Source organism: Tasmannia lanceolata, unplaced genomic scaffold (assembly GCF_043159265.1).
Source record: "Tasmannia lanceolata isolate RefF3 unplaced genomic scaffold, GAP_Taslan_0.1 ptg000037l, whole genome shotgun sequence".
Lineage (NCBI taxonomy): Eukaryota > Viridiplantae > Streptophyta > Magnoliopsida > Canellales > Winteraceae > Tasmannia > Tasmannia lanceolata.
This window is the reverse complement of record NW_027518714.1, coordinates 59,828,249-59,854,426: the sequence shown is the minus strand read 5'-3', so window position 1 is coordinate 59,854,426 and position 26,178 is coordinate 59,828,249. Positions and strand designations below refer to the sequence as shown.

Sequence of the window (26,178 nt, the reverse complement as noted above, 5' to 3'; positions counted from 1 at the left end):
CCTAAACCGAAAATATTTAATCAAAACTAGCACAAAAACCCTACAAAGATTAAACCTCTATCTTTCAAATCCGAAGATATGAACCGAGCAGGAGAGGACCAAGACCATCTGTGGGATAAGGGTGTCTTCCTCGACGAAAATGACATCATTCAAGAAATCACTATTGATGAAGAAGGTGCAGTGTCTCTCTCTCTCTCTCTCTCTCTCTCTCTCTCTCTCTCTCTCTCTCTCTCTCATATTTGTTATTTATGTGTTAAATCCCAAATGCAGATCTTCCTGATGTAGACGATGACTTGTGTTCAGATGCCGATGTAGGTATGTTTTATCAATTTGTTTGGAGTTTCTGCATAGATTATATTGGCTTTGTTTGGTGGATTCCCCCCTCTCTCTTATATTTTTTAAATCCCAAATGCAGATCTACCTGATGTGGATGATGACATCAGTTCATATGCCGATGTAGGTTAGTTATGATTGTTTTATTCCTTCCACTCGATGAGCATCACGCATTCCTGATCTCAGATTTTGTAGAGGTATCCGTGACTAATTGTTGATAATCTTGTGTTTGTAGAAGAACATGAGGATTCCATACAACCGGCCATTCAGGTAAGTTTTGCGCATACTTTATATTTTATCCATATACTGTGAATACTACCTTAAGGTTGGATGAATGTATACTGGTATATTGGATTATTTGTTTACTATGTGTCTTTTAGCACACATCTGTTCTATTTACGTCTTGCAGTTTGTTGCTCCGAAATTCTGAAATGGGTTATGTTGGTTGTGTTATTTTATTGTTCATCAACGGGAGCCTGTAATTCTGCAGATTATGTTTGCATTTCTTTTCAGTTCTTTGGTCGAGATATAAGGTTTTATGTCTTATATCCCATTGTGGATATTAATAAATGTCACTTTTCAAATATATATATGAGGAAAGTGTTGGTGAGCTTAAGCTCACCAAACTTACGGTGAGCTTAAGCGCCCCAATCACATGGGTCCCACATTTTCTGTGGTGATCCAAACCATTCATTTGCAAGGCCCTATCATAGATAGGGTGTGTACCAAAAATCAGCTCCATAGGATCATCCTAACCCCTCCATTTGTGGAGGACAAAAATGGGCAGATTTGTGGACAAATAATGTTTGTCCATTTTAACCTCCACAAATGGATGGGTTAGGATGATCCTATGGAGCTGATTTTTGGTACACACCCCATCTATGTAAGGGCCTTTCAAATGAATGCTTTGGATCATCCTAACAAAGTAGGCCCCAATGTGATTGGGCGCTTAAGCTCACCAACACTTTCCTCTATATATATATATATATATATAAAAAGAGAGAGAGAGAGAGAGAGAGAGAGAGAGAGAGAGCGCACCATTTTTTTGGTGCGCTTAAATGGTTATAACGCCTCTCATTCGTTTAAATGTTTGGGTCCCGCTTAAGCGAACCAATGGGAGGCGTTATAACCACTTAAGCGCACCAAAAATACTTTTCTCATATATATATATATATATATATATATATATATATATATATATATAGAGAGAGAGAGAGAGAGAGAGAGAGAGAGAAAACTGTTGGTGCACTTAAGCTCACCATTTTTTTGGTGAGCTTAAGTTGTTATAACGCCTCCCATTCGTTTAAATGTTTGGGTCCCGCTTAAGCGCACCAATGGGAGGCGTTATAACAACTTAAGCGCACCAAAAAAATGGTGCGCTTAAGCTCACCAACAGTTTTCTCATATATATATATATATATATATATATATATCCCAAAGCATCTGCGTAGGAGTCTCTTCTTGCATCCACACTTGATTCATGAATTACAAAATGCTGGTATATTACAGATTACTGAGAACCAAACTTTTGATATACATTCCTATGTTTGATGTATTGTTTTCAATAAATAAAAAAAAGCCCCGCAACGACATGCTCTTTGCCTATAATCTTTTATTATTGTTTATTGACAGAGCCTAGTTTCATGTATGTAGGAATGTTGAGGGTTTTTTTTTTTTTTTTTGTATAATGGGTTTAAGTCACTTAACATTAGAAGGGGCCCACTTTTCCCTGCATTAATTGTCCCTAAGGTTTATTACTTTATTGTAATTGATGTCTTTTTGTTTCCTTGTGAAATATCTCTATTACATCAAACAAAATCTATGTATAATGTCTAAACTTCATAGTTTACCTGACTATCATGCCTTGTCAGTCGCTTGCATTCAAAAAGTTCAGATTTGATACATCAGACCATTTAAGGGATAATGGATATTTATCTACCACCAGAAATTGAATTGCTGTGTAAGAACTTCTGTTCTGGATCTTACAGAAGCATTTTCTTTGAGAAGTTGATGTGCTTCAAGGATCAAAATGTTTTTATTATCTTTGATTTGAGACTCAGTTATTTTGACTACTGATACAATGTTTTTTTTTTTTGAAATGTTTGAATTGAAATAATGCCAGACAAAGCTTTTCAAAGTAGGTATTGTTGGTTGTTCTAACCTATCTTACCATTTCATAATTTGGCTAGTCCTTGTGATTTGTGCTATTTATATTGGATGGTGGGCATTTTCTTTATTGCTATCCATGCCTTTTTAGTGATTTTTTATATGAACTCAGGATTCTATATACTTCACTCGGTATTCCACCGTTGTAGAACCATGGAAAAATCTTAGTTCTTGTACTTTGTTTGTTATTCTTATATATAAAAAAAAACTTCTCTTATTTTATTCTATGTTTTATGTTGTCATAGATGCACTTTTCGCAGTTGCATTCAGTCCAGTAGATGCAATATTGGTGGCAACAGGAGGTACAGATTGTAAGGGTTTTTTGTGGAAAATTGGCCAAGCAGATTGGGGTTTCATGCTCGAAGGTATGTTTATAATATTATTTCGTTGTGGATTTGTTGCCCTAAGGTTCCTACCTATTTGTTCAATCTTACCCTCAAGAAATAAACAAAAATACATATGTATCTATTTTTTAAATTGGCAGCAGTTTCTGGCACATGTTTTTTCCTCTTAGAGAGGAACTGGAAAAGTAATTAACTAATGTAGGACATGTGTATATGTAAATATCTTACCATATTGTTGTTTTTGGAAGTCAAAACCAACTTAAATTGCCTTCTCTGGAGAATATCTATCTTGATTTTAAATATGGTGTTTGCTTTGGTTAGTTTCATTCTAGCAATTTATGAGGGTGGAAAAGTTCAAATTGTTCCTTCTCTCTATAGGCCACAACGAGTCTATTAATGCTTTAGCCTTTAGTGCTGATGGTCAATTGCTTGCTACTGGAAGTATGGATGGACTTGTTCAAGTGTGGGACACATCTTCGGGAAGTCTCAAGGGAGTACTTGAAGGTCCTGGAGGGAGCATTGAGGTGAAGCCTTGCAAAAGATGTATTTTTTTTTTCGCAAAAGATGTTGGTTTAACATCTTATTTCCTGATACTAAGCAATTTGATCTTAATTTTCTCATGAACTCAGTGGCTGAGGTGGCACCCAAGAGGACATTTGGTTCTTGCTGGTTCAGAGGATTCCACTGTTTGGATGTGGAATGCTGACAAAAATACTTATCTTAACATGTTCTCTGGTCATGGTAGCAAAGTCACTTGTGGTGATTTTACCCCTGATGGTACTACACTACTCTCGTGCCGAAATGTTGATGTTTTCATGTTCGAAGTTGCTTATAGTTCCCAACAAAAATTTATCCCTATTTTGTTTTCCCTGGCGCTTGAAGGTAAATCTATATGTACTGGCTCTGATGATGCATCATTGAGAATATGGAATCCAAAAACTGGGGAGAACATCCATGTTGTTAGAGGTAAATATTCGTGCTCCACTTGGTAATTTTCTAATTTACTAATTATCTTTCATGTTGGTGTAATTCAAATTATGAGTTTTGATACTCTCTAATATGTGTGCGCGCGCGCCCGCGCGTGTGCGTGTGCGGTGGGAGTGTGTGTGTGCATGAGTGTGTGTAAGACCAGATTTCCCCGTCTTGCCCCTATAGCTTTGAAAATAACTATTTAGGCTTCCATTAATGATCACCGAGAAAGAAGGATTCGAGATACATCTTTTCATCCCTTTCCTCCAAGTGGACCCAAATCCCATTCTTTCTAGCATATAATCCATGAAAACCCAATCCACGTGATCACTGGCCTTCTCCATATCAATTTTACAAAAAGTACCGGCCATTTTGTCCTTATGCCAAGACTCCACACATTCATTAGTGATAAGCACCCCATCTAGGATATGGATGTGCTCCACAAAAGTGGTCTGAAAAGGGGAGACAGAGGCCATAACAGATTTGAGACGATTTGCTAATACTTTGGCAAGAATCTTGTAGATGCTATTGATGAGGCTGATGGGCATAAAATCATTTATCTCCTTAGCCCCCTCCTTTTTGGGGATTAGAGAAATGAAGGTAGCCCCTTTGTGAAATTCCTCAAACAACTTCATAATGTCCCCCTTTAAAACACGTCATGGTAAATAATTTCCAAAAGATATTTACAAGCCTTATACTTCACCAATTATCGCTTTTGATAATCAAAGGGCCATTTGGATGAGCTTCTGTCTCTTGACAATGGAAGACTAAAGCATGTCTTGATGACCATTTTTCCGTGAGAGGTTTAAAAATGTCAAAATGGGTCATATAAGCCCTCTATGGGCTGGGTGAACATTCACACCAAACTCCTTTGGAGGGAAGGAGAAAGACATACCTATATCGTAAACAAGTTTTCGACTCATGGATCACAGCATGTTGGCTTGGGGAGAATATAAGATCAATAACATGGACTATTATTGTATCACATGAAGACCCATTAGTACTCGCAATTTATATATCCACTTTGTTTATCTTTCGATACTTGAATGAAATACATAAAAGAAATCTTTAAGAGGGTCAGCTGCAATCCCTATTACTAATTGATGTTCAAATCATCAAGTTAGCAGTTCCTAAATATTTTGAGTTTCTTGGGCATGGCCAATGTGCTGAATGACACAAGGAAGCCAAAATGTGAGGGTTTCCCAATGCAATGTCTTGATTTTACTAACATGACTTGGAAGTACTCATGATTTCAGTATTATTAGCTATAGCTTGCTTATGGAAGAGACATGCATCATATTGTTAACTTATATTCTAGTTGTAATGTAGATTAGGTGTTGGTTAAATAAGATTATCGAAATCACTATACATCTGTGCGTAACAAGATAATATGCAGCTCCCATTAGCTGACAAAAAGGTACACCCTTGTGCTGCATGGGTATCCGATCACATCAGGCAATGGGACCCACAATAGTTCTAAAGTTGCAGAGTACATAGACTACACTCTGAAGGATTCCATTGTTGAAAATTGATTTTTCCTTTTCAGAGTTTTATGTCCTTTCTGAATTCCACTGATTTCTACTTTCTATAGGCCATCCTTATCATACCGAGGGACTTACATGCTTGACTATAACCTCTGATTCAACTCTAGCAATCACTGGTTCAAGGGATGGATCTGTGCACGTAGTGAATATAATAACTGGGAAGGTCTGATCTCTCTTTCCCTTTGAAGCCCTTTGACTTCTCGTTTTTCTTTCTTTATTTGTTTTCTGTGAATGCAATTTATGCACATCCCGATGCACTCATTATCATATCTATTGTCTGTGCCACTAATGTTATATTGTTAAAGATCTAATATCGAACTTGTTTTATGGTACTCTACATCATAAACTCATTTTTTCTTTCTAGTTTTAAAGAAATACAGATTATTGTCTGTGAGTGGTTTGAATTTCTTGTGTTTTGGTTTCTCAACTTTCTTGTGGCGCTTGCGTTAAATTCGTTTACTTGGTTCACTTATTGTTGACTATGTTGCTAAGTTGTGCAAATCCGAAAATCCTCGTTCAATTTTATTGCATTTCATACCATCTTGTCTTTAGAGAGTAGATGTGCTTGGATTTGTAACAATTTAGGTATTCCACTTGCATTGTATGGCATTGAACTAGAATTTATTGATAATAAAAATATGGTCCTTAATGAACTAACCCTTCTCTCTTCAGGTGATTACTTCTCTAATAGCTCACTCTCATGCCGTTGAATGTGTTGGTCGTTCACTAAGGTACATCCAATATCTTGAATAAACTATCTTCATGTTTATTGTTTTTGAAATATTTGAAATTAGGACTTCTCTCTCTCTCTCTCTCTCTCTCTCTCTCTCTCTCTCTCTCTCTCTCTCTCTCGTTTGCTTGATAAGCTGGGATTGAACCTCGCCTTCAAGGTTGAGCAACAGCCTTTACCAGTTGAGATAGAGGGTAAACTGTGGCCAAGTTCTCATCTGAGTAATGAAGCACTACCCCCAACAACACCACCACAACAAACACAAGCCCGGTCCCTATATAATCTGTTTTGTCTTTTATACTTTACGAGTGGCTGTGGCTTACAAATGTATTGACCATTTTGATCCATCTTGCAGCTTCCCTTGGGTGGCAACTGGGTCCAAAGATGAAAAGCTCATCATCTGGGATTTGCAGTATTCATCACCACGCTGTATATGTGATAATGGGGTATGTAAGAATTTCCTCATTTGCAATTTAAATTATGCATGTTTCATGAAAAATATTCCATGGACTATTATGGGGAAACTTATAAGAGATGGGTCGGGAGGGAGAGACATGAGAGTGGGAGTGAGGGGAGCATAAAAATCCTCTGAAAAATAGGAAAGAAAACTGATTTGAAGTGGAGTATTTTTATTTATTTTTACTGTTTTAAGGGTGTGTTTGGTTGCCCAAAAGGGAGGGTGTGTTTGGTTGCAACCAAACAATTATTGCACGTTTGATTTACGTAGAATTTACCTCGTAGAAAAGTTTCCTTATACCTTCCCACTACTCTTAAAAGGTTGGCAACGAAACACAACTTATCACTATTCTACAAGGTAAATCAAATGTTTGTCTCCTCCCTATTGACTACTTATATCACTAATCTACAAGGTAAACTACCCAGTCCTTCCCTCTCAATTCTCTCCCTCTCCCTCCTCAGCTCCAATCTTATAATTGGGCCAACAAAGATTCCATAGAATAATTTATTCAGCAAGAAGAAGAAAAAATCTCAATTTCTTGTTAACCTTGATTTTTTTTTATTTTTTTTGGTGGTTTTGGACAGGCACATGTGACATGTTTGGCATGGATAGGTACTTCTAAGTACGTAGCTACTGGTTCAACTGAGGGTAAAGTACGAGTGTGGGACACCCTCTCTGGGAATTGTATAAGAACATTTTGTGGGCATTCTGAAGCCATTGAGTGCCTAGCCGTCTCTGCCAATCACGAGTTCCTTGTCTCTGTTTCGCTTGATAGAAATGCTCGAGTGTTTATAATAGCAGAGTTTGGCTAAGCTATCTTAAGCTAATTGCCAGTTGGATGGTATTGAAGGGTCAGCACAAAGCTTAACCCTGCAAGTCCAAACCTTTTATCTCCTTTATATTAGATCTATAAATTCAGACATTCATCTTCTACTATAAACTCATCAACATAAACAACACCAAAACCAAACCACAAAAGTAAACAAAATGCTTACTATTCCTCTACTAAGACGGAAAAACCCAAATGCTGACAATTTTCAACGATCACCCTGCCTTCTAATTCTTCAACTGTACTTGCAACCACAAATGTAACATTCTGTCCTATGGTTTCTTGCTGCGCCTCTTCATACTTTGCGATTTCTTCCACATACATTACCAAGCTTGCTACCACAGATGTCCCCTTAAGTTGAATGTGATGTGGCCTCTGTAAAGCTTTTGAAACATTGTTCTTTACCACAAGTTCACGAGGGAGCGTCATTTCCTCTCTCTCTCTCTCTCTCTCTCTCTCTCTCTCTCTCTCTCTCTCTCAAATCAGAGATGGTTATTAAATGAAAGAGATGAGATGAAGATTATATATAGGAAAAGGGATTTGTTGCTTTTGTCTCCATTCACAAGGTGGATGGTCTGATGTGCGACAGACTAGACACGAAATGCCTTTTGCGATTGACGCTAGCAAATCCCATAGGAAAATGATTAGTGTGAGATGAATGAAAATGAGAAGAGCTTCAATGTGAGGGGAACATGAGTAGGACATGAAAGAGATGGGATGGAAAATTATAGGGAGATGATCCCCACCTGTTACGTGAATTTTGGCAGACTTTAACGCTTCTTTACGTCAGATCACGTTAAAAGGGGGCGCATAATCCTACAGAGGGGCGAAAAAATCATCGCCCAAATTATAAATAGGAAAATGAAGAGTATGGGAAGAACAAAAAAGAGAAGAGATTCAATGTGAGAGGAGCATGAGTGAGACATGATCAGCACTCTAAATTCATGTCCTATAAAACCAACTGAAAATGTACATTGAATGCTCTCGGCACGGCGAGAACTTATTGTACACTAAACCAGGGTGGATCCCACTCTTGACTGATCTGAATCACTCATCTGATATAACTTGCTTCAGATCTCATCTCTTATGGCCTGAAAAATATGCCAATTCTTGGGTCATACAGCGCCCATAATCTGATCATTTTGTAGTTGATTATAGATGGTAAAAAATTACATAAAATCAATGGTTCATATCGAACATGACAAAGAATACACATTATTACATGTTGGGATTAGGCGATGGGTCTGATTATTGGGCCACAGAGGATCCAAAGTAAGGACTATGAAATGAACACGATGGGAAACCAATTCAAATTAAAATAGAAATAGGCCAAATCAAAATTGCTACTAAAACCTCAAAAACCTAGCCATTTTCATCTTTCCATCTGGAAAACACCCTTCATTTATTGTAAGCATGGCTACTGTTGTTAGCCTTTTAACGAAAAGATCACATGTAAGAGAGTTTTGATAGGGTAAACAAAGGCTGGCATTTCATTTCCAATGTTACATTGTAGTGGGTAAATGTGTAACTTTTTAGAACTGTCCGCATGTCATCAAATATATTAGAGGACTAAAATCATATTCCTGAAGAGATTTTTCTACATCCTTACCTTAAGAACCACAATGCTTCCCTCTCTAAATCTTCTTTGGCATCCGCCTAGTTTGAAATTGAATCATAAATCTCTGGTGGACCCGAGAAAGATTGGATAATATTCCCCTTATTGTCACGAAGAACACCACATATTCTAGCCTTTCTGGGTTTTCCATTCGAGCTACCATCAGAGTTGGATGTTATCATAAATATTGGTGGCGAAGACCAAACTAGGCACAGCCATGATCTTCATCGTCTTCTTAAAGGCAATCATCTTCCAATTACGAAGGATATCCAAATTTTGTTGTCTTACCCACTCTATAAGGTCCACTTTGATTTCTAATGTGATCCTTCCTAGCATTACTCTTTTCATTTTGGTTGCTTTCTATTTTTCATTTTCTACAAAAATAGGGGGTATTTTGGTCATATTCTTACGTTCAGGCCTACACATTCTTCAGCCAAATTGGGTCACTGCACTCAATTTGACCAGCAAAACCCGGGAGAATTCAACTATGCCTGAATGCCCTGAACAGTGCCGATAGAACACTTATTCAATCAGCATTCTTCAAGGGTCTAGGATTATCTGATAACAGTGATCAAATGAACCAGATTCATGATGGCCAACTAGATCGATCAAGATAATCTGCATCAAGAATTGGCTCATGACTCTGCTTAACCCAAAAGATTAGTTCTTTCAACAAGTACCAATAGGGCATAGAGACCATGAAGTAACAGACATTCCAAAATATTAGTGCTTATTGCAAAAAGAAAATTTTGAACCACATGCATGCAACATTTGACTGCACTCTATAAAGCTATTCAGCGCACCAGTTACATAGCATTATACAATGTATAACTTACTATCGAACGCCCTTTTGTAACTAGAGATTGGATGCAGTGGCATTGTATTTTCTTTTCATTGTTTGATGTTCATTTGTTTGACGGGCTCGCTAACTCTGAAATCAACAACTGCCTTGTCAAAAGTGCTCCTCACATGTTGGCACATCACCATCAAATCCTGGAGAGCATCCTTAAACACATCCCTAGCAGAATCACCTGCGAAACAGGGAAAAAAAGAAGTTAAGGTGAAAACTGAATGAAGGAAATTTGTTGTTACATTCTCTTAAATTGTTATCTCCACCTCCACTTGCCCTCTAAACTTAATTCCACAACCATTTGACTGAATGTTCTGCATTACTGTCAGTATTCTACTTTCACCCATAGGAAATTAGGTCATGAAAAGTTAACCCAAAGGTTTCGAATACACAAGCTGTGCTACTATGTTCCGTGCGTGGCGTGTAGGAATGGGGGATTGGGTTGTTGATCTAGTGGGGGCTGTGTTCTAGCCCAAAAATCAAATGACCACCAGACTATCATGGCCACAAGTTGAATAGCCTACAAATTTAAAAAAATGAGCATCCATCAACAAGAAAAAATTTCATTGTTCAAGTGGTTTGCATTGTCCAATTTCCAATATTTGCTGCCTATCGCCCCACCAGATCAGCAGTCCTAATCATCATATATGTGTGCCACATATACCGTAGTAATGGTGTGTGGCTAGGAGTTCCATGCCGTGCACAAAGCAGAGCACTATTTCTATAGAAATTAATTCTCCTTTAGCAGGAGAATAACATTGATCAAAACCCCTCTTGCGAATCCCACCTGTTATATGTCGTTGTTCAAGATACCAGACTAGTGTCAGGAAGAATTATGAAGCTCCAAACAAATTTCTTATGGGCAGGCAAAGAAGGGATACAGCTTAAACAATTACTCAAATGGAGATATTAATCTTTCTTTCTCTGGGCCTATTGGTATGACCTGTTTCTATCGAGGCTCACAGGGCCGGGCCATATTTCAGGATACTAGAGGTAGTAAGCTCATGATCAAAGGGAAGTCTTGAAAGATTGGCATCATATATCAGTGAATTCATGGACACATATAGGGGGAAGGAAATTTTTTATAGATAGGATAGCTGAGAGAGGTGTTGGCAGATAGGAAACTTTTTATTGAGCAACCTGTAACCGATGATGTATGCTGTAATTTTTATAGTTCTATTAAATTTTTCCGTTTTTTCAAAATATAAAAATAGAAGATAAAACTAAAATATAAATGCCGGATATCTTTCTAACAGTCAATCCAGAGATGAATTCCTTTTTAACCGGCCCCGACGTAGATTATTAATAGGCCCCACTCCTTTCAATGGTGTGGGAACATAGTTCCTACAAAATATAAGCATTTCTTGCTAACCATTTTAACAGGTAGTAGGAAAGAATTACTATTCTTTTATACAAAATGCAGGCACAAACATTGAATAAATTATGTACCATCATTTTTCAATTTCAGGCACTTTTAGATCCTTTTACCCCAACATGAAATGAAATTCTAAGTATACATACACAAGTAAATCCAACAGTCAAACCACCAAACAGGAAAGCAGACAGCACATATACAAGTAAATAAACAAAGATAACAGACAGAGACAAAGGACACTGTGTCATACCAGTAGTCTGAGCTCTTATGTTAACTCGGTTATCTGATGGATGAGGAATGCTGTACCCGCAGAATACTACCCTTGGGCTGTAAGATTTTAGGGAAATGAAAGTAAACATTGGATGTAAGATAATAAGAAATTGAAAGCAAACATAAACATAAGAACTGCTAGTAAAAAATGAGAAAAAGACAGAGCGAAGCATGCCAAGCAGAACCAGTATTCAGGAAAGCAAAAATGTTGCAAACAAGAAAATCATGCGTCAAATGGCAAATCAAGGATAGAAAAAATAACACCGTGCTTTCATGAAGGTATTTGGGTTTTTTAATGAGAAGCTAGTCAAATACTCATACCAGCATTTTGAGAGGTACTCCAAAAGTGGATAAAATTCAATATATATAATCTCGTATTATATTGGATATTCTTTTAATTTATTAAGCATCACAACCGAACTCCCATCCCTGATTTTTCTAACATATGTGCTTAGGAACAATTTCTAAGAAAGATTCTTTGAATAAACGGCCAAACTCTCTCTGTAAATTTCTTTGTAAGATCATTGATATAGTTTGAGCCACAGACTTAGAAAAAATTACATTGCAGATCTTAACAACCCCAACCAACCTGCTTTTTTCAAATAAGCACTTTCCAGCAACATCCCCTTGTCACATCCTCTTTTTAGTGGGAAAAAAATCTATTTAAGGAGTGAAGCTCAAAAACCGAGATGGTCAAGACAAGCCAAACAAAAAGTGAAGAAAAGGCAAGAAATAAAACTCAAGGGGAAAGAAAATCAAAAGGTTCAAGCTCCAATACCGACACCCTAGAGCAGGCCACCTGGTTTGCCTCACTAATCACTGTTAATTGAACGGCACACATACTGAAATGGCATGGAGTACCCCTCAAGGTTCGTCTCCAACCTCCTTGCAATGCTAGAAAGCTATGATACGTCTGGGGATGCCTCTTCTTTAGAGGAAGGGGAGTCAACCTGACATAACCCAAAGGAGGAGACCGCGTAGGAGAAGGCTTGTCCACTCTTAGCCTTATTCAACTAAACCTTGTCCCAAGAGCACTGGATAGAAGACTCCAAAAAATTGCAAAAGTCGGGAAGAGAAGCTGCCGAATTAACAATGGTAGAGGGGATCTGTTGTTGAATACATTGCGCACGATTAGAAGAGCCCCTATAGACTATTATTTCACTCCTTTCAAGGGGCACAAGGAAGCCACGAAAGCTAAACCCCAGAGGATACGACCTCTAGCTTGCAAAGGAGCAAACACCCATGCCTTGAAGACATCTGCAACATGGTTTGGAAAAACCCAGCTCACACCAAAAAGGCCCAAAATGAAAGACCGGATTTCATCATCAACCGCGTGAAGTTCTCTTCCTAATAGTTACAAGCTGGAAGATCGCTCAATGCCGCTGTGACTTTTCATTACAAATTGATGTACCAATCTATCATCAATTATTCAATGGGGATCTATTGGAATTTACAAGGATCTAGATCATCATTTTGCAAAAATACATCGGTGTTTTATGATAAGACCGAGTAGCATGGACAGGAGACAATATAAGCATGATTAACTACTTAGTTTTTGATATAATGGACGAGTAAGGGTCCTGCCAAACTGCAGCTTGGATGGGTGGCAGATATGAAAGGAGCATATCTTGGTTGGGGGCCATCTTGATCACCTAAAGAGATTTTTTGGAAGAATTTGCATAATTTTTACAGTAGGATTGAGCTGCCAAATGAGATCATCCTCAAAGTAGTTCCCCTATTAGCCCTTATTAGTATAGTACGGACTACGGAGACCTCTATATTGATCTAATGAATCTACAGATCTCCGAGAAGTTCTACAAATCAAAAGATCTTAAAATTGAAGCCCCCTATTAACCCTTATTAGTTAGTACTCCCTTCTCTCTTAAGCTCCGTAGTTGGTTAGTGTAATAGATCGCACCAAGTAAAAATCAATATCTTCCAGGGAAGAAAGAGGACATCATTCACCCAATATAATTCTGGGTGAACTAAGCTACATTCAAACTATCATAACAGCCTGCTAACTCTTTGTTCAAGATTTCAACACGACTCAGATGGATTCTACAAGTGAGTGATCAACATTTTAGTTGAGTACAAGTTTTTGGAGGTTGGAATAAACATCAAATGTTCCAATTCAATCCTCTAATAATTTTAGAAAGTACACTGAGTTAGATGGCATTGCATACAGACAGATCAAATAGCCAATAACATAATAAATTAGTTGAAAAGGTCAGAGAAACATCAATCGATAATTTCAGGGGAGAATGGAAAATCATCAACAAATAAAATTATGGAATTTGGAGAGCCAAGTTACACCGTTACTGACTCTTTATTCAAGACGAATCTGACGGAATTTGCAAGGGTGTGATCCTCATCAGTTAAGGAAAATGTTGCCGAGCTTGGATCTGTGAGGGAACCGTGTTCCATTGAAGAAGGTATTCCTGCATCCATAAGAAGAGAATCAACACATGGCATCTTATTTACCAAAAAATAGAATATGATTGAAAATGCTACCCTCAAATATAAAGCTAATGATCGAACATCCAAATTCATCAAGTACCTGTAAATATTCAATAAACACATAATATATGCAATGAAGAGAAACGAGAGAGAAGAGACAGAGAGAAATTGGTATTGGGAGAAGAGAGCAATCTGATTTCTCAGAAGAGAGAATTAGTATTGGCAGAAGAGCGATCTCAATATATTCATTCTCCACCTTTTCTCTAACAAAGTGTCAGTCAATCTCAATATATTATGTCCTTGCATGATCACTGAATTTTACGACAACTTGATTGCACCCTAGTTATCATAAACAAGAATACGGGGGTTGGATTTGCTGTGTATCTCCTGTTGAAAATGTCTAAACCAGGATAGCTCTGCATTCGTTGATATGGCCCTATACTCCGCTTTCACACTGGATCTAACTATGATTTAGTCGAATTTACAGCAGACACGTGTGTCAACACTCCTTTCGACATTTGTAAATGTATTTCCAAAGTATCACACTTAATGAGGGTACATTGAGAAATTTTTGTATCACGTCAAGTGTGACATACTGTTTTATTACTGAATAGTCTGTTTACCTCTTCCTTTTATTAACTGTCATGCTTATTATGAACTCTTCTTTAACAAATATTTACGAGGAATCATTATGAAATCCCCTTGCTGAATTAGTATATTGAGCACTTATGTGCTGTTTTATTTCGTTTGGGAATGAGTGTTACAATTAATTTGAACTAGGATACACTACTTTGCTCCTAAGTTCCCAGAAGTTGATCCCAGAACAGTAGGTTTGCACCAATTGATTTGCACAATTACAAGAAAAGTAACTAATAAAATATCTTAGTTTATACTTCAACACACAACATAAATACTGCAGTTTCTGATTTAACACTTGCTTTCTGTTTAGATACATCCACATCATCTTCTCTTATGAGTTATGACTATATCAACAACTACAACTAATTCTAAACATTAAACGTTTAAAACCCAACGCAAAGAAGATGTATTATGTACACAATATATTAATAACCCTGCATATATTGTATTGAATAGTACATCTATGTTAAAGAAAACGATGAGAAAAAATAAGTGCATGACCTTACCCTACCGCTTTTTTCAGTAATAGGAACACTAATATGATACATGCAGCAGAGATATAGTCATATACATGACTTGGACCATTCATATGAGTCTAGGTAGGCTCGTATACATGACTTGGACCATTCATATGAGTCTAGGTAGGCCCAATATAGATGTATCATTATATCATAACCACAAAATCACATGATCATTCAGCCTCAATCATACGAGTCTAGCTCTTTTGAAAACTGCAAATAAACAATTAAGAAAAAAGCTAACCAATCTTATGTTCAAAAAGATCTTTTGGGTTGTGGATCATCCACAACTGAGCCAACCAATCTTCTGTTCAATAAGCTAACCAATTTTTCCTTGGCTCTTGTGAACTGCCAACATCCACAAAGATTCAAATAAAAACAAAAATAAAAAGGGCTGGAAGATTAGTGCTGCTTAAATGCATTTTTGGAGGAGATTCTGAATACAGTTGTTTGCATGTCTTACATCTTTATGAACATCGTGGTGGAATTATGAATATATGTCAAGTGGGTTTAAATTTAATGATGCTAAAAATGATAAAGTCCTTGTAAACAGGCTGGAAATTTCAAATTGAGATGAGCAGAAAGGATTATTTTTTTGAAAAGATTAGAGATACTATAAAGCAAAAAAAGAAAACATGCTGAAAAAAATTATGAACACAGGAAGTTTTCTGGCATGGTTTTGTCAGAGAAGAATTGAGCTTCTTCTATAAATTTTTATTCATAGCAAAAAATTAAAAAGAGGACCGTAATGAAAAATACCTTCAATTCGACCCCCGCACTAAGAGATAAGGCGTCCGTAGCAATTAGGGCGAGAGAGAGAGAGAGAGAGAGAGAGAGAGAGAGAGAGAGAGTATCAGTGTCCAGAGAGTCAGGGTTTAAGCGTTTTTATATTGTGCCGTGTGCAAGTGATATATTAGCCCCCTTTCCTCCATGAGCCACCCCCCTAGAAAATTATAAATTCATTTTTTTTTTGTGTGTGACGTAAGGTGTCCCCACCCCTCTTTGTGGAGTGGGACTAATTCCCTCCGGATGTGCACAATCACCCGTAAACCACGCACATCGGGTAAGCCCAAGGGGATTCGAACTCTCGTCTCTGGGAGCATACCCATGACTTTAAGCAAAAGAGCCACACCTGTACGGGTTCATGAGATGATGACAGAGAAATTACAATGGGTAGCACGGTGAATAAAAGTGGGTGAATATATCATTTCCTTATGAATAACTCTTTGGGAAATGATTTGTGCGCTCCAATGTTTTGATTAACATGCGCTCCACATGTTTGTCGTGTAGTATTTAAGGGCTTCAAGAGCTTTTTGAGAACCGTAATATTCCTCTGACAGCCCTTTAAATACTACACGACAAAAGTTGGAGCGCATGTTTATCAAAACATTAGAGCGCAGAAATCATTTCCCTAACTCTTTTCATGGGATAATACCACTACCTTTTAAGGGGTGCAACTCGGGTCGTGTCGGGTCGGGTTTCCTGTTTTTTTTCTCTCTTTTTGAAAGGTGACTTTATTGATATCAAATGGGTTGGGGACAAGATGGCGAAGGGTTGATCAAACGGACAAGGTTCTTGATCTCCATAATGTACGGTCGGATCCGTCAAGGTCCTTTTGAATTTGCGTTTGCCAAAAAGATCGTATTTGACGAGTCCCCTCAACGATCAGCGGTCCCTGCATGTTGCTTGCGAAGCATTTCAATCCAAATAACAGCGCTTTGAACTCTGCTTCATCTGCAGCGCAGACTCCTCTAGGGCCCGAATAAGACATAACAACTACCTCATTCGATTCATGTATAACTCCTCCGATTCCGGCTTTTTCAGGGTTTCCTATCAAGCTGCCGTCAAAGTTCAATTTCTAGCTTCCAAGTGTGTGGTTTCCACTTGGGTGTCTGCTTCTCCTTGATCTTCCGTGCCCAAATGATATCATTCCGGTTCCGTAACTCCCCCATTCCATAATGAATGCCACCTTTAGCTTTAAATCATGTGATTAATTCAATTCTTGTCTGTAGACATACCCAGTTCATGCTTCTTTTCTCCTGAAAAATCCGTAAGTTCCTCTCCTTCCAAATATTCCAGATAACAGCATATGGTATGAGTTTCCATAATTTCACTCCACTTTTGCCGAAAGTAGAGCCTCCCCAATTCAATAAAACCGACATGTTGCCTCTTTGGAATGCTCACTTGACTCGAAAAGATTTCAGAATGGACACCCATAAGTAATAGGCAGAAGGACCATAAGTAATAGGCAAAAGGACACTGGAAGGAGGTGATCAATAGTTTCTTCCGCCTTTTTGCACATTATGCACCAGCTAGGTAGATGAAATTTCCTTTGTTTAAGTCTATCGCAAGTGTTAATACTATCCCGAAAAATGATGGAAAAGAAAATCCCGATAAAAGAGATGGAAAGGACAATCTGCCGTTGATTGGGCCCACCTCGGAATTTGAATCGTTTACTAAAAAGAAAATCAAGATGACAAAGGTTAGAAAGAATACATCACAAGGAAGGGAAGGACGGCATGGGAAAGTAACCGTTCAGAGTATATTAAATTCGAGGACAAATGGCACTAGGGGGAAGGTCAACCGAAATTGTGTTGCTGACGAAATAGATATGAAGTCAATGTGAATATTGAAAGCAGAGAAAATAAAAAATAGCATTAAAGATAGCTACAAAAGGGATGCTGGGAAATCGAATAGAGCTATAGCTAATAGGGGTGAGTCCCTAAGGAAACGTGTCAAATCTCATGGGAAGCTGAACAGCTTACGGGTTGGTAAATCTAACTCCACGCGTAGGGGTCAGAATTCCGAGGCCCATTTATTGGCTATGAGAGGCGGTCTTTCATTTCTTAAAAGGAAACTATAGGGCCACTTTAGAAGGGAGGAGAGGAAGAAAAAAATATTCATTTCTGAATGTGGACCCCGATCCGGGGACGAGCCCCCAGAAGCCTCTAGATCATCCACGTGAAGGAGAGCTCCACCAAGGAACTCTCAAAAGAGTGCCCCTCATAGCAGCATGAGTGGCGATGTAAAGTGAGATACCTCTCGATTCGGGGACTAGCCCGGATTCAAGACGTACCTTAAACAAAGAAGAGTCGTCATCCAAGGAAGTCGGCCCTGGATCTCATACTATGCTCTGTTGCAATGGATAACCACAGATACAAAAGGTTTGTGTCTGGTTACGAATTTGGAAGGTCCGAAGAGCACCTCATCCGCCCAAGTGCAAGCACCTGGTCTCCTATGCCATTTATTTATTGATTTTGAAGAGTTTTGGGTGAAAATCATGTGAAATGGGAACGTATATCTCCGAGACGACGTCTACCTAATCATGCATGTCTCGGAGATAAATAATAAGCACACATAAAAGAAATGAAAGAAGTGTCACCTTAGAGTAGCTAAGTTTTAAGTGTCATATCTAATTGGTGTCTAAGTCCTGATGAACAAACACATGCATGCTATAGCTAAATGTATAAGGCATGTACATGAAAGTAAGAAAACACAACAAAACACACAACACAACTTGACTCCACACACGACTCGACACGACAAATCCTAGACTCTAATGTGATACTTGACACGGACCAAGATGGCCATCCATCCCGACTGCTCTACGTATCCCGGCCTCGGGAAGAATCAGAGTCGACGTAGTTCGGTGACCTATTCTAAACTACGATGTCTAACCATCTAAGACCGATATCCTAGACTCGATCAACTAGACCCAACTAATTTTTAAAGTTTTTTGAACGATTACTTAGTTCAAGTGAATTGTACCTTTTTAAGACTCCCTATATGCCCTAACTAATGCAAGTTAGTTAGCCTTAAGTTAATGTAGGTGGTTCCTATATCCTATGTGTAACTAGGTTGTGTGTCCTAAAGAAAACCATGGGCTAACTAAGTGCATCTTAATCTAACCATCGGCTCGACTAAGTGTCTAACCGACCACGACTCGAGACCTCCTAACTCTAGGGACACTCACACGACAAGACACATAAAGCATCAACCTATTCAGGACAGACTCCTAACTCTAAGACACCCTAAACATCTAGGACAGACTCCTAACTCTAGGAGAAGATCTTTTTGAAAAGATTTTAAAGAATTTTTGTATTTTTGGAAGGTTTGAAATGTTTATTTTGAAAGTTGTGACTGAACCTGGGATAAAGATCCCAAGTTGCCTACATACCCTGTGGAAAGGGATCAAGCCAACATAGTTCGGAACAGATTCTCCTAACTACTCCTAATGACTCAAGAATTTTTAAATGATTTGGATTTTTCAGATGTTTTTGATGTTTTTGACTCAAGATGACAGAATCCTATCATCATAAGGGTAAGACAGACTCCTGATATCCCGCAAAGGTTGGACAAAATCCTATGCTTTGCGGAAGAATTGGACAGAATCACGACTCTGCAAGGGTTGGACAGAATCTAATGCCTTGCAAGGATTGAATAAAATCACATGACTTGATGAAAGGTTGGACAGAATCATAACCCCTATGAAGATAGGACAGACTCCTGAAAGACTGACTCTCTAACTAAAGACTGACTCCTGAAAGACTGACTCTCTAACTAAGGACAGACTCCTATGCTAATGGACTGACTCTCAAACTAATGACTCTAAGAGGGGTGCTAATGTGACAAGGCATGTCTCCTAGACACAGAGGTGGGCTCCAAATACCCTTTTCATTGCCCTTGCAATGATAGGTATGGTTAAGGCAACTACCAGACCAAGTTGGTCTTCAACTAGTGGGGATGCAGCTTATGAGACTCGAGGTAATTTCCTACGAGTGACTCTCTAATGAGACAAAGTCTGTCTCCCAAGTGTTTGACTTTCCTGCTTAGACATAGCTTATCTCTCTAAATGATGGGCTCTAGATAACTCTTTCATTGTCCTTGCGATGAAAAGGGACCTAAGGTTTAAGGGATGTACATCTAAAAGACTGGTCAAGTCTTTTAAACAAAAGAGGGGAGTGCTACTTAGACTGAGCGAGTCCCCTAATGATGGGCTTGCACTAGCGCCTTCATCGCCTTTGCAATGAGAAAGGGGGTTAATATTTATACATGTCTAAAAGACGTAGCAAGTCTTCTAAATGAGAGGGGAATTACTACTAGGACTGAGTAAGTCCCCTATAGGATGGGCTTAGGCTAACGCCTTCATCGCCCTTTACCTTTACATTGAATGGGGATATTTTGCTTGCTAATTAAATACCCAAAAATATATTTTCTGATGTCTTGAATTGAACCCTATTTCATCACTTGAGAATCATCCATTTATTTAGGACCTGGGGTTTTTCTTTTCATCAGATGATCAGATGTGTCTAAGCCCACAGTTTTCTATACACAAGAGAAGCAAATCAAGTATCACATTGAGAGGAAGCAAAAGTCAGATCGATTGCCAAATTTATTTCAAGTGCTTTTTTTTATTATCATTTTTCTTTTACTCATATTTTTCCGGGCCGAACAGGATGAGGGACCGAAAGACCAAAATTTGATTTCCAACCACTAGTGATTTGAAAATTTGACACAGAACAGATAATGCAGTGTAAAGGATCCAACATATGATGAACAAAGAATATCAAAGACAATCGGCAATGATTAACATCAGCAACTATTCAAGGTATTAACCATTAATGATAACTTCTAGTGCTAATATCAACTATTCCTTTTTGAAATAAACAATGAACATCAAAGGAACAAATGTTTAAGATGGTTCAATAAATGGTCTATAGAATGAATGAACTAAGCCATTGGACCATAGATTGATGGGATTATTTAATCCCAAACCCAAGCTTGGTAAAGGCATTCTATTTAATTAACAAAATAGAACAGTCAGGCCATAATACTGATAGGAGTACTCAATTTTAATTCTAAGCTTAACAGGGCAGTCCATGAAATGAAAGAATGACACCATCAAATTGTGAAATGATGAGTTTACTCAATTTTCGTCAAAAGCTTGATGCGGACAAACCATATAGTAAGAATGCATTTGTTGGATCCCAAAGCTAATAGGATTAAACTAGAGACATCCATGTCCTTTATCTTAAAAAAAGAAAAATAAATTACAGTAGAACAACTGGGAACTTGACACATTTTTTTTTAACCTCATGGCCACTTAAGCAGCTGCCAAAATGGTTTACACAGGAAGAAAATTCACTTGAATCATGGTCTCCTCTCTTCCCCCCCCCCCCCCCCCCCCCCCCCACACCCCTTTTTTTTTTAAAAAAAAAAATGTTTGCATCATGCCATTGAACACCACAAGAACTGCTAAATCTAAATAAAACTGAAGCTATGGACTTAGGCCCACCACCATATTACTCAAATGAACATAAACAAACATATATCATAAAAAAAAATGAAACATATTTCGTGAATTTTATCTGAAAAATAAATTCCAAGACATGATTCGAAACAAGGGTCAAGGGCCCAAATAATCTATTACACAGCTGATTAGATGATCTGATATGATATTATCATATTTTTACCAAAAAGCTAAAAGCAAGCTGCTTATCAAAATCTAATGGAATCATATTAGAAAGAGGGAAAATTATTTTTATAGCACATCTAAAACTTAGGAACAGTTGTTACAGGCATATAAAGAAGGCGAATGGGCTAAAAAATTCAAGTCACGACAATGGAAGTTGAAAACTTATGTTCTCCACTTTCCGGTGCAAAAACCAAAAACAAGAGAGCAGCAACAAACGAATTTGTGGACTCTTCTTTATAAAAAAAAAACTGATTGTACCAGAAATCTGTAGTAGCAAATTGTAATGAAAGTTTTGTATATACAGCCACCTGTTAATTGAATCCCTCAAGTTAATGAAAGGAAATCCCAATTCAATTGTAAACACAGCAACACATGGATCAAAGCATCATAAACACAGAACTTTAATGGATCTCTAAAAAAAAAATTGTAAACCATCAGTAGCAATAACCATTTAAAGAATCCATAGGTCAAACTAGAAATCCATACCTACTGGGAATTGTTAATTTCTTTTCTTTCTGTTGATTGAGACCTTCTCATGAAATGAACAAATAATAATGGTTGCACGGTCAGATTTGATGCCGAATTCCAGCAAGATTTTCTCCGGAGAAGACAAAAACTCTCCTTTGCTCGGCCAATTTTCTCCCTCTCTGTCCGAATTTCTATTCTCTCTACTGATCTCTCCCTCTCTACAATTTTCCTATGAAAACCTTAAAAATTGTTCTAATGCATTGGATCTATGGAATCTAGAGAATCATGAGCTTTAAGAGATTTCAAAGAAAGAAAAATTGGCAATGGTAAAGGAGTAATCGGATTACGGGAAAAATTGCCGGAATCAATGAAGGTTAGGGTTAGAAATCATAGATCTAAGGTCTAGGAGTATAGATCTAGGGTTCCAAATAAAAGGAAAGTGATGGATGACGATGACTGTGATGGCAATAGTGTCGGATTCCGAAGGAATTCCGGCGAGGTGGCCGGAGAAGAAGATGAAAGATGAAAATTAGGGTTTCGGATTTTTGTCTTGCTCTCTAATCTCTGTGATTTTCTCAACGAAAAATGAGCTCCCCCTTCAAAATGAGGCTTAAGTACTATTTAGAAGGGATTTTTGGTGTTGATATTGGCACCACTAATTTTGATGAACGCGCGGTAGTGTGAAAAGTTGATAACACACGCGGTTGGTCGTGTCTTTTCTGTCCCGAAATTCGTCCCTTCCCGGATAATTCACCCCTCTTCTGTATTTGTACCACGACACCATCTCAGCTCGTTCGCTAGGCAAACACGCTCGGATTTCAACAAAATTTTGCAGGGACCTAGATGGGACCCTAAACTAGCCTAGAGTGAAGTTTGGGGTCCTAACTCATTGATTTGATAGGGTTTTGGATAAACAGGGAAGACTTAGGGCACGGTCAAAATTGAGTGTCTACACGGAAATACAAAGAATGTTGGAGAACTATGATAAACCAAGTGACTCTACTACGTCCGAGACAGGAGAGGCTCTAGACAGGAAAAGGAAGGGAGAATTAGTCATTTAGGAAGGAGCAGAGCGCGTCAGAATGAAAAAGGCCATGGTCTATGACGAGTAGAAGGCTTCGAAAGAATCACCGACTCCTAGAGAAAGAGCCATGGCATCTCTGAAGAGGAAATGTAAGCAGTTCAAAAAAAAAGCAAGAGAGAATGCAGAGGTGTTTTTCAAGCTGACTGGCACGCGAAATGTCAAAGATATATGTGTTCCAGTTTACAGGCTTCCCCATTTCAAAGAGGCTTTTGGAAGAGGAACGTAAAGAAAAGTGTTTGCGTTGCGGAGCGCAGATGGCAAATGAGAATATATAAAAGGTACAGCATGTTGTGGCTTCAGATGAGGAGTCGAAGATTTCTAGAGATTCTCTGGATTTGGAGGTCATCCATTTGGTTCACTCTCATCTTGTACATGTGGAAGATACAAGTGGGAAGGAGATCGAGGTGAATTAGGAGGAGGCCAGAGTCTCAAAGGAAAAGGAGATAGCTTCTGACGAGTTCGATGAGATGTTGTCGATTGGCGATGTTTTTGGGATAAGATATGATGAAAACATTGATGAAACGAAGAAAATGTTTTTTTTGGAATGGAAGAAAGGGATTTGCGCGAGAATATGGAAAAAGGAAAAACAACGGGAAAAGGGAAGCGAGAGCTAATTACCCTTAGGAAATAAAAGGCCAACTTCCCTATTGTAAATTGTCCGTAATTAGGGTCTTTTGTGTTTTGTCTCTCGTCTTCTTTTTCCTTTTCTCTTCTTGCGTCTAGGTCATAGGATTAAGTATATGGTGTTGGAACTAGGTCTATTATTAGCAATTAGATGCTGGGAAGAGTTTGTTGTTTTAAGACTCTAGATGTTGTTAGCTGTTAAGGAAGTGGGCCTAGTATTTAAGTTGTAGATGTTAATCTCAGTCAAGCAGGATATTTGAATCAATTTCTGAAAGTAGGATAAGTTTTTAGGTGGGAGGATGATTATGGGTATTTGGGTGGGGGGTGCTTATGTTGTTGGCCGGAAGATAATGGGTAGTTGTCTCTTAGGCGGGATGCTTGTTTTAGTTAGTTCATTAAAAAAATTCAGAAGAGATTTGGGACCGAACGAAACGATGCAGATCCTCATCAAGCTTGAGAGACTTCAGTCTTTTGCATCTTGAGGCATTTAATTGTTTTGATCGTTGAAGAAGAGAAGCGAACGAAATGAAGCAGATCCTCACCAGCTTGAACAATCTTGGTCTTTCGCTACTTGAGGCATTTTATTATTTTGATCCTTGCTCGTCCTTGAGGAGATTTGTGAAGAGATGTTCTTGCAAGTGAAATTTTGGAAGCACGATGGTTCTTTTGTATGGATGATATTTTTTTGGAATGTAAACAAAATGATCGGATGATTAAATCCATCCTGCTGGGACCTAGAAGAAGATGTTTTAGTTTTATTCTAGTTTCTTATGGTCTAGGAGTATGCTCCTGGCCAGCCATACTATGTAATGCAAGTTGGGACCTCTAGTCCCCGATGTTATTTTCATAGTATGAATATATTTGTCATCTTTCAAAAAAAAAAGACGCAGGTCAGAGGGTAGTCTTCGATTTTAGCGCCCATGAGACGTGATTTTTGAAATTCAAACGGACGGTTTGATCGTCCTCCCTGATTGCCCTATGAGGATCTACGGCCAAGCCTTTGCCTTTGTTCATTGTCCAATCGGATTGCACCATTTTGGGTTGACTGTTCGATTGAGACTTTTTCTCAATCAATGGTGGTGTCATCGTCTTCTTCGATGGTTTGAGAATCGATTGGAGTTTTTCGGGGATTTTTGCCGGCATCGAAAATCGGCTGCCATCAGCAGCCACATTGCTTTTTATCCAATCATTTACCGGGGGAGATTGGAATTGATTGCTGTGTCAACAGATGGGGGGACATTTTCATGATCCTCTAGCACACCAATACTGTACATCTTCCCGGCAACCTTCAGAGGAATTGACAATCTACTAGAAAGCCATGGTGGGGAGAGTACTTTTACTCTAGCATATACAAGGTTTTTGCCCGAGTGGTAGTTCATTTGTATCTCCATGACTGGTCCCAGACTGCTTGCGGTAGCCTCTACTGTTTTTCTTTGCCCAAGCATGGAGTGGAATCCCATGGATTCTGATCCATCTAGATAGTAGCCCCATTCGGTGACCATGATTCCATGGTTCCAACCCATTATCTGACTTGCCTGATATTCAAATTCAAAACTAAATAAAACTTATTTTTTCCCAGACGGCTCGATTTTTGAAGCTCTGGTAAGTCCCAGAACCAAGTTGCCCATGAGTGTAGTTCATCAAGACTCCATGGTTCCTTTTTTAACATTCCGATTAGGCATTTTTTGAGAAACCACTTCCTTTCGTCGATGTCGACCTTCAAGGCCTTTGTATAATTACATTGCAAAAATCTCCATTAAATCGTTTCCATACAAAGTCATAGGCTCATAGCCATAGTTTTAAGTTTCGGCCGAAATCTTGCCAAAATCCGAAATTTCGGCCGAAATATTTCAGTTTCGGTTTGGACTAAAACCGCCATTACATTGAATCAGATTTTTACATGATTTCCCCGAAATCTCGGCCGAAATTTCAACCGAAATTTCGTTTTTCACCCTTGTTTACAAAATTTCTACCGAAATGTAAAAGATTTCCACCGAAATTTTGTACTTTTTGGTGGAAATTTTAAGAAAACCAAAATTTTTGTCAAATTTTTACATGAATTCGGCCGAAAACGACACGAAACCGACATTTGAAACCTTGGTCATAGCACAGGAGCAGATCAGAGGATAGTATTTTCAAAAAAATCATGACTTTACTAGGATGTTCAAAACTTCTCCGGGACAGATTCCAGCAAGATGCTCCTTGTCAAACTGATTCTCTCCCAAAAAACCCTAAAGTTTCCAATAATATTAATCAGAAGCTGAAAACCTAAAGGAGATGGGCTTTATATATCAACCCAACATACAAAAAGAAAATGATCTAATTACCCCAATTAAACCAAAAAGAACTTAAAAAGACATGAACAACTGAAATATACTGGTAGGGGTCTTGCCAAACACCAGCTTTTCTATCAGGAAAAAAAGAAAAAGAA

General features: G+C 38.3%; 1 protein-coding gene and 1 pseudogene across 3 annotated transcripts; one reads left to right on the top strand and one right to left on the bottom strand.

The window, feature by feature from the left end:
* The first annotated feature begins 50 nt into the window (after positions 1–50).
* On the top strand, positions 51–7,801 carry LOC143862105 (uncharacterized; annotated as a pseudogene). The gene is made up of 11 exons (XR_013240162.1): positions 51–175; positions 271–315; positions 569–603; positions 2,745–2,864; positions 3,222–3,367; positions 3,473–3,620; positions 3,726–3,809; positions 5,404–5,519; positions 6,029–6,087; positions 6,442–6,532; positions 7,128–7,801. The product of XR_013240162.1 is annotated as an uncharacterized LOC143862105 (transcript).
* A 1,890-nt stretch (positions 7,802–9,691) lies between these two features.
* RPC14 (RNApolymerase 14 kDa subunit) lies at positions 9,692–15,952 on the bottom strand. Of its 2 annotated transcripts, XM_077373099.1 has the most exons (5): positions 15,856–15,898; positions 15,341–15,444; positions 13,806–13,920; positions 11,463–11,539; positions 9,692–10,018 (listed from the first exon to the last, which is right to left on the bottom strand). In XM_077373099.1, the coding sequence occupies exons 2-5, from the start codon at positions 15,378–15,380 to the stop codon at positions 9,879–9,881; spliced, it is 372 nt and encodes a 123-aa protein (XP_077229214.1). In that variant the 5' UTR covers positions 15,381–15,444; positions 15,856–15,898; the 3' UTR covers positions 9,692–9,878. The 2 variants fall into 2 exon arrangements, with proteins under 2 accessions (XP_077229214.1, XP_077229215.1); XM_077373100.1 differs by lacking the exon at positions 15,341–15,444 and having other exon boundaries at positions 15,856–15,952.
* Positions 15,953–26,178: the final 10,226 nt, after the last annotated feature.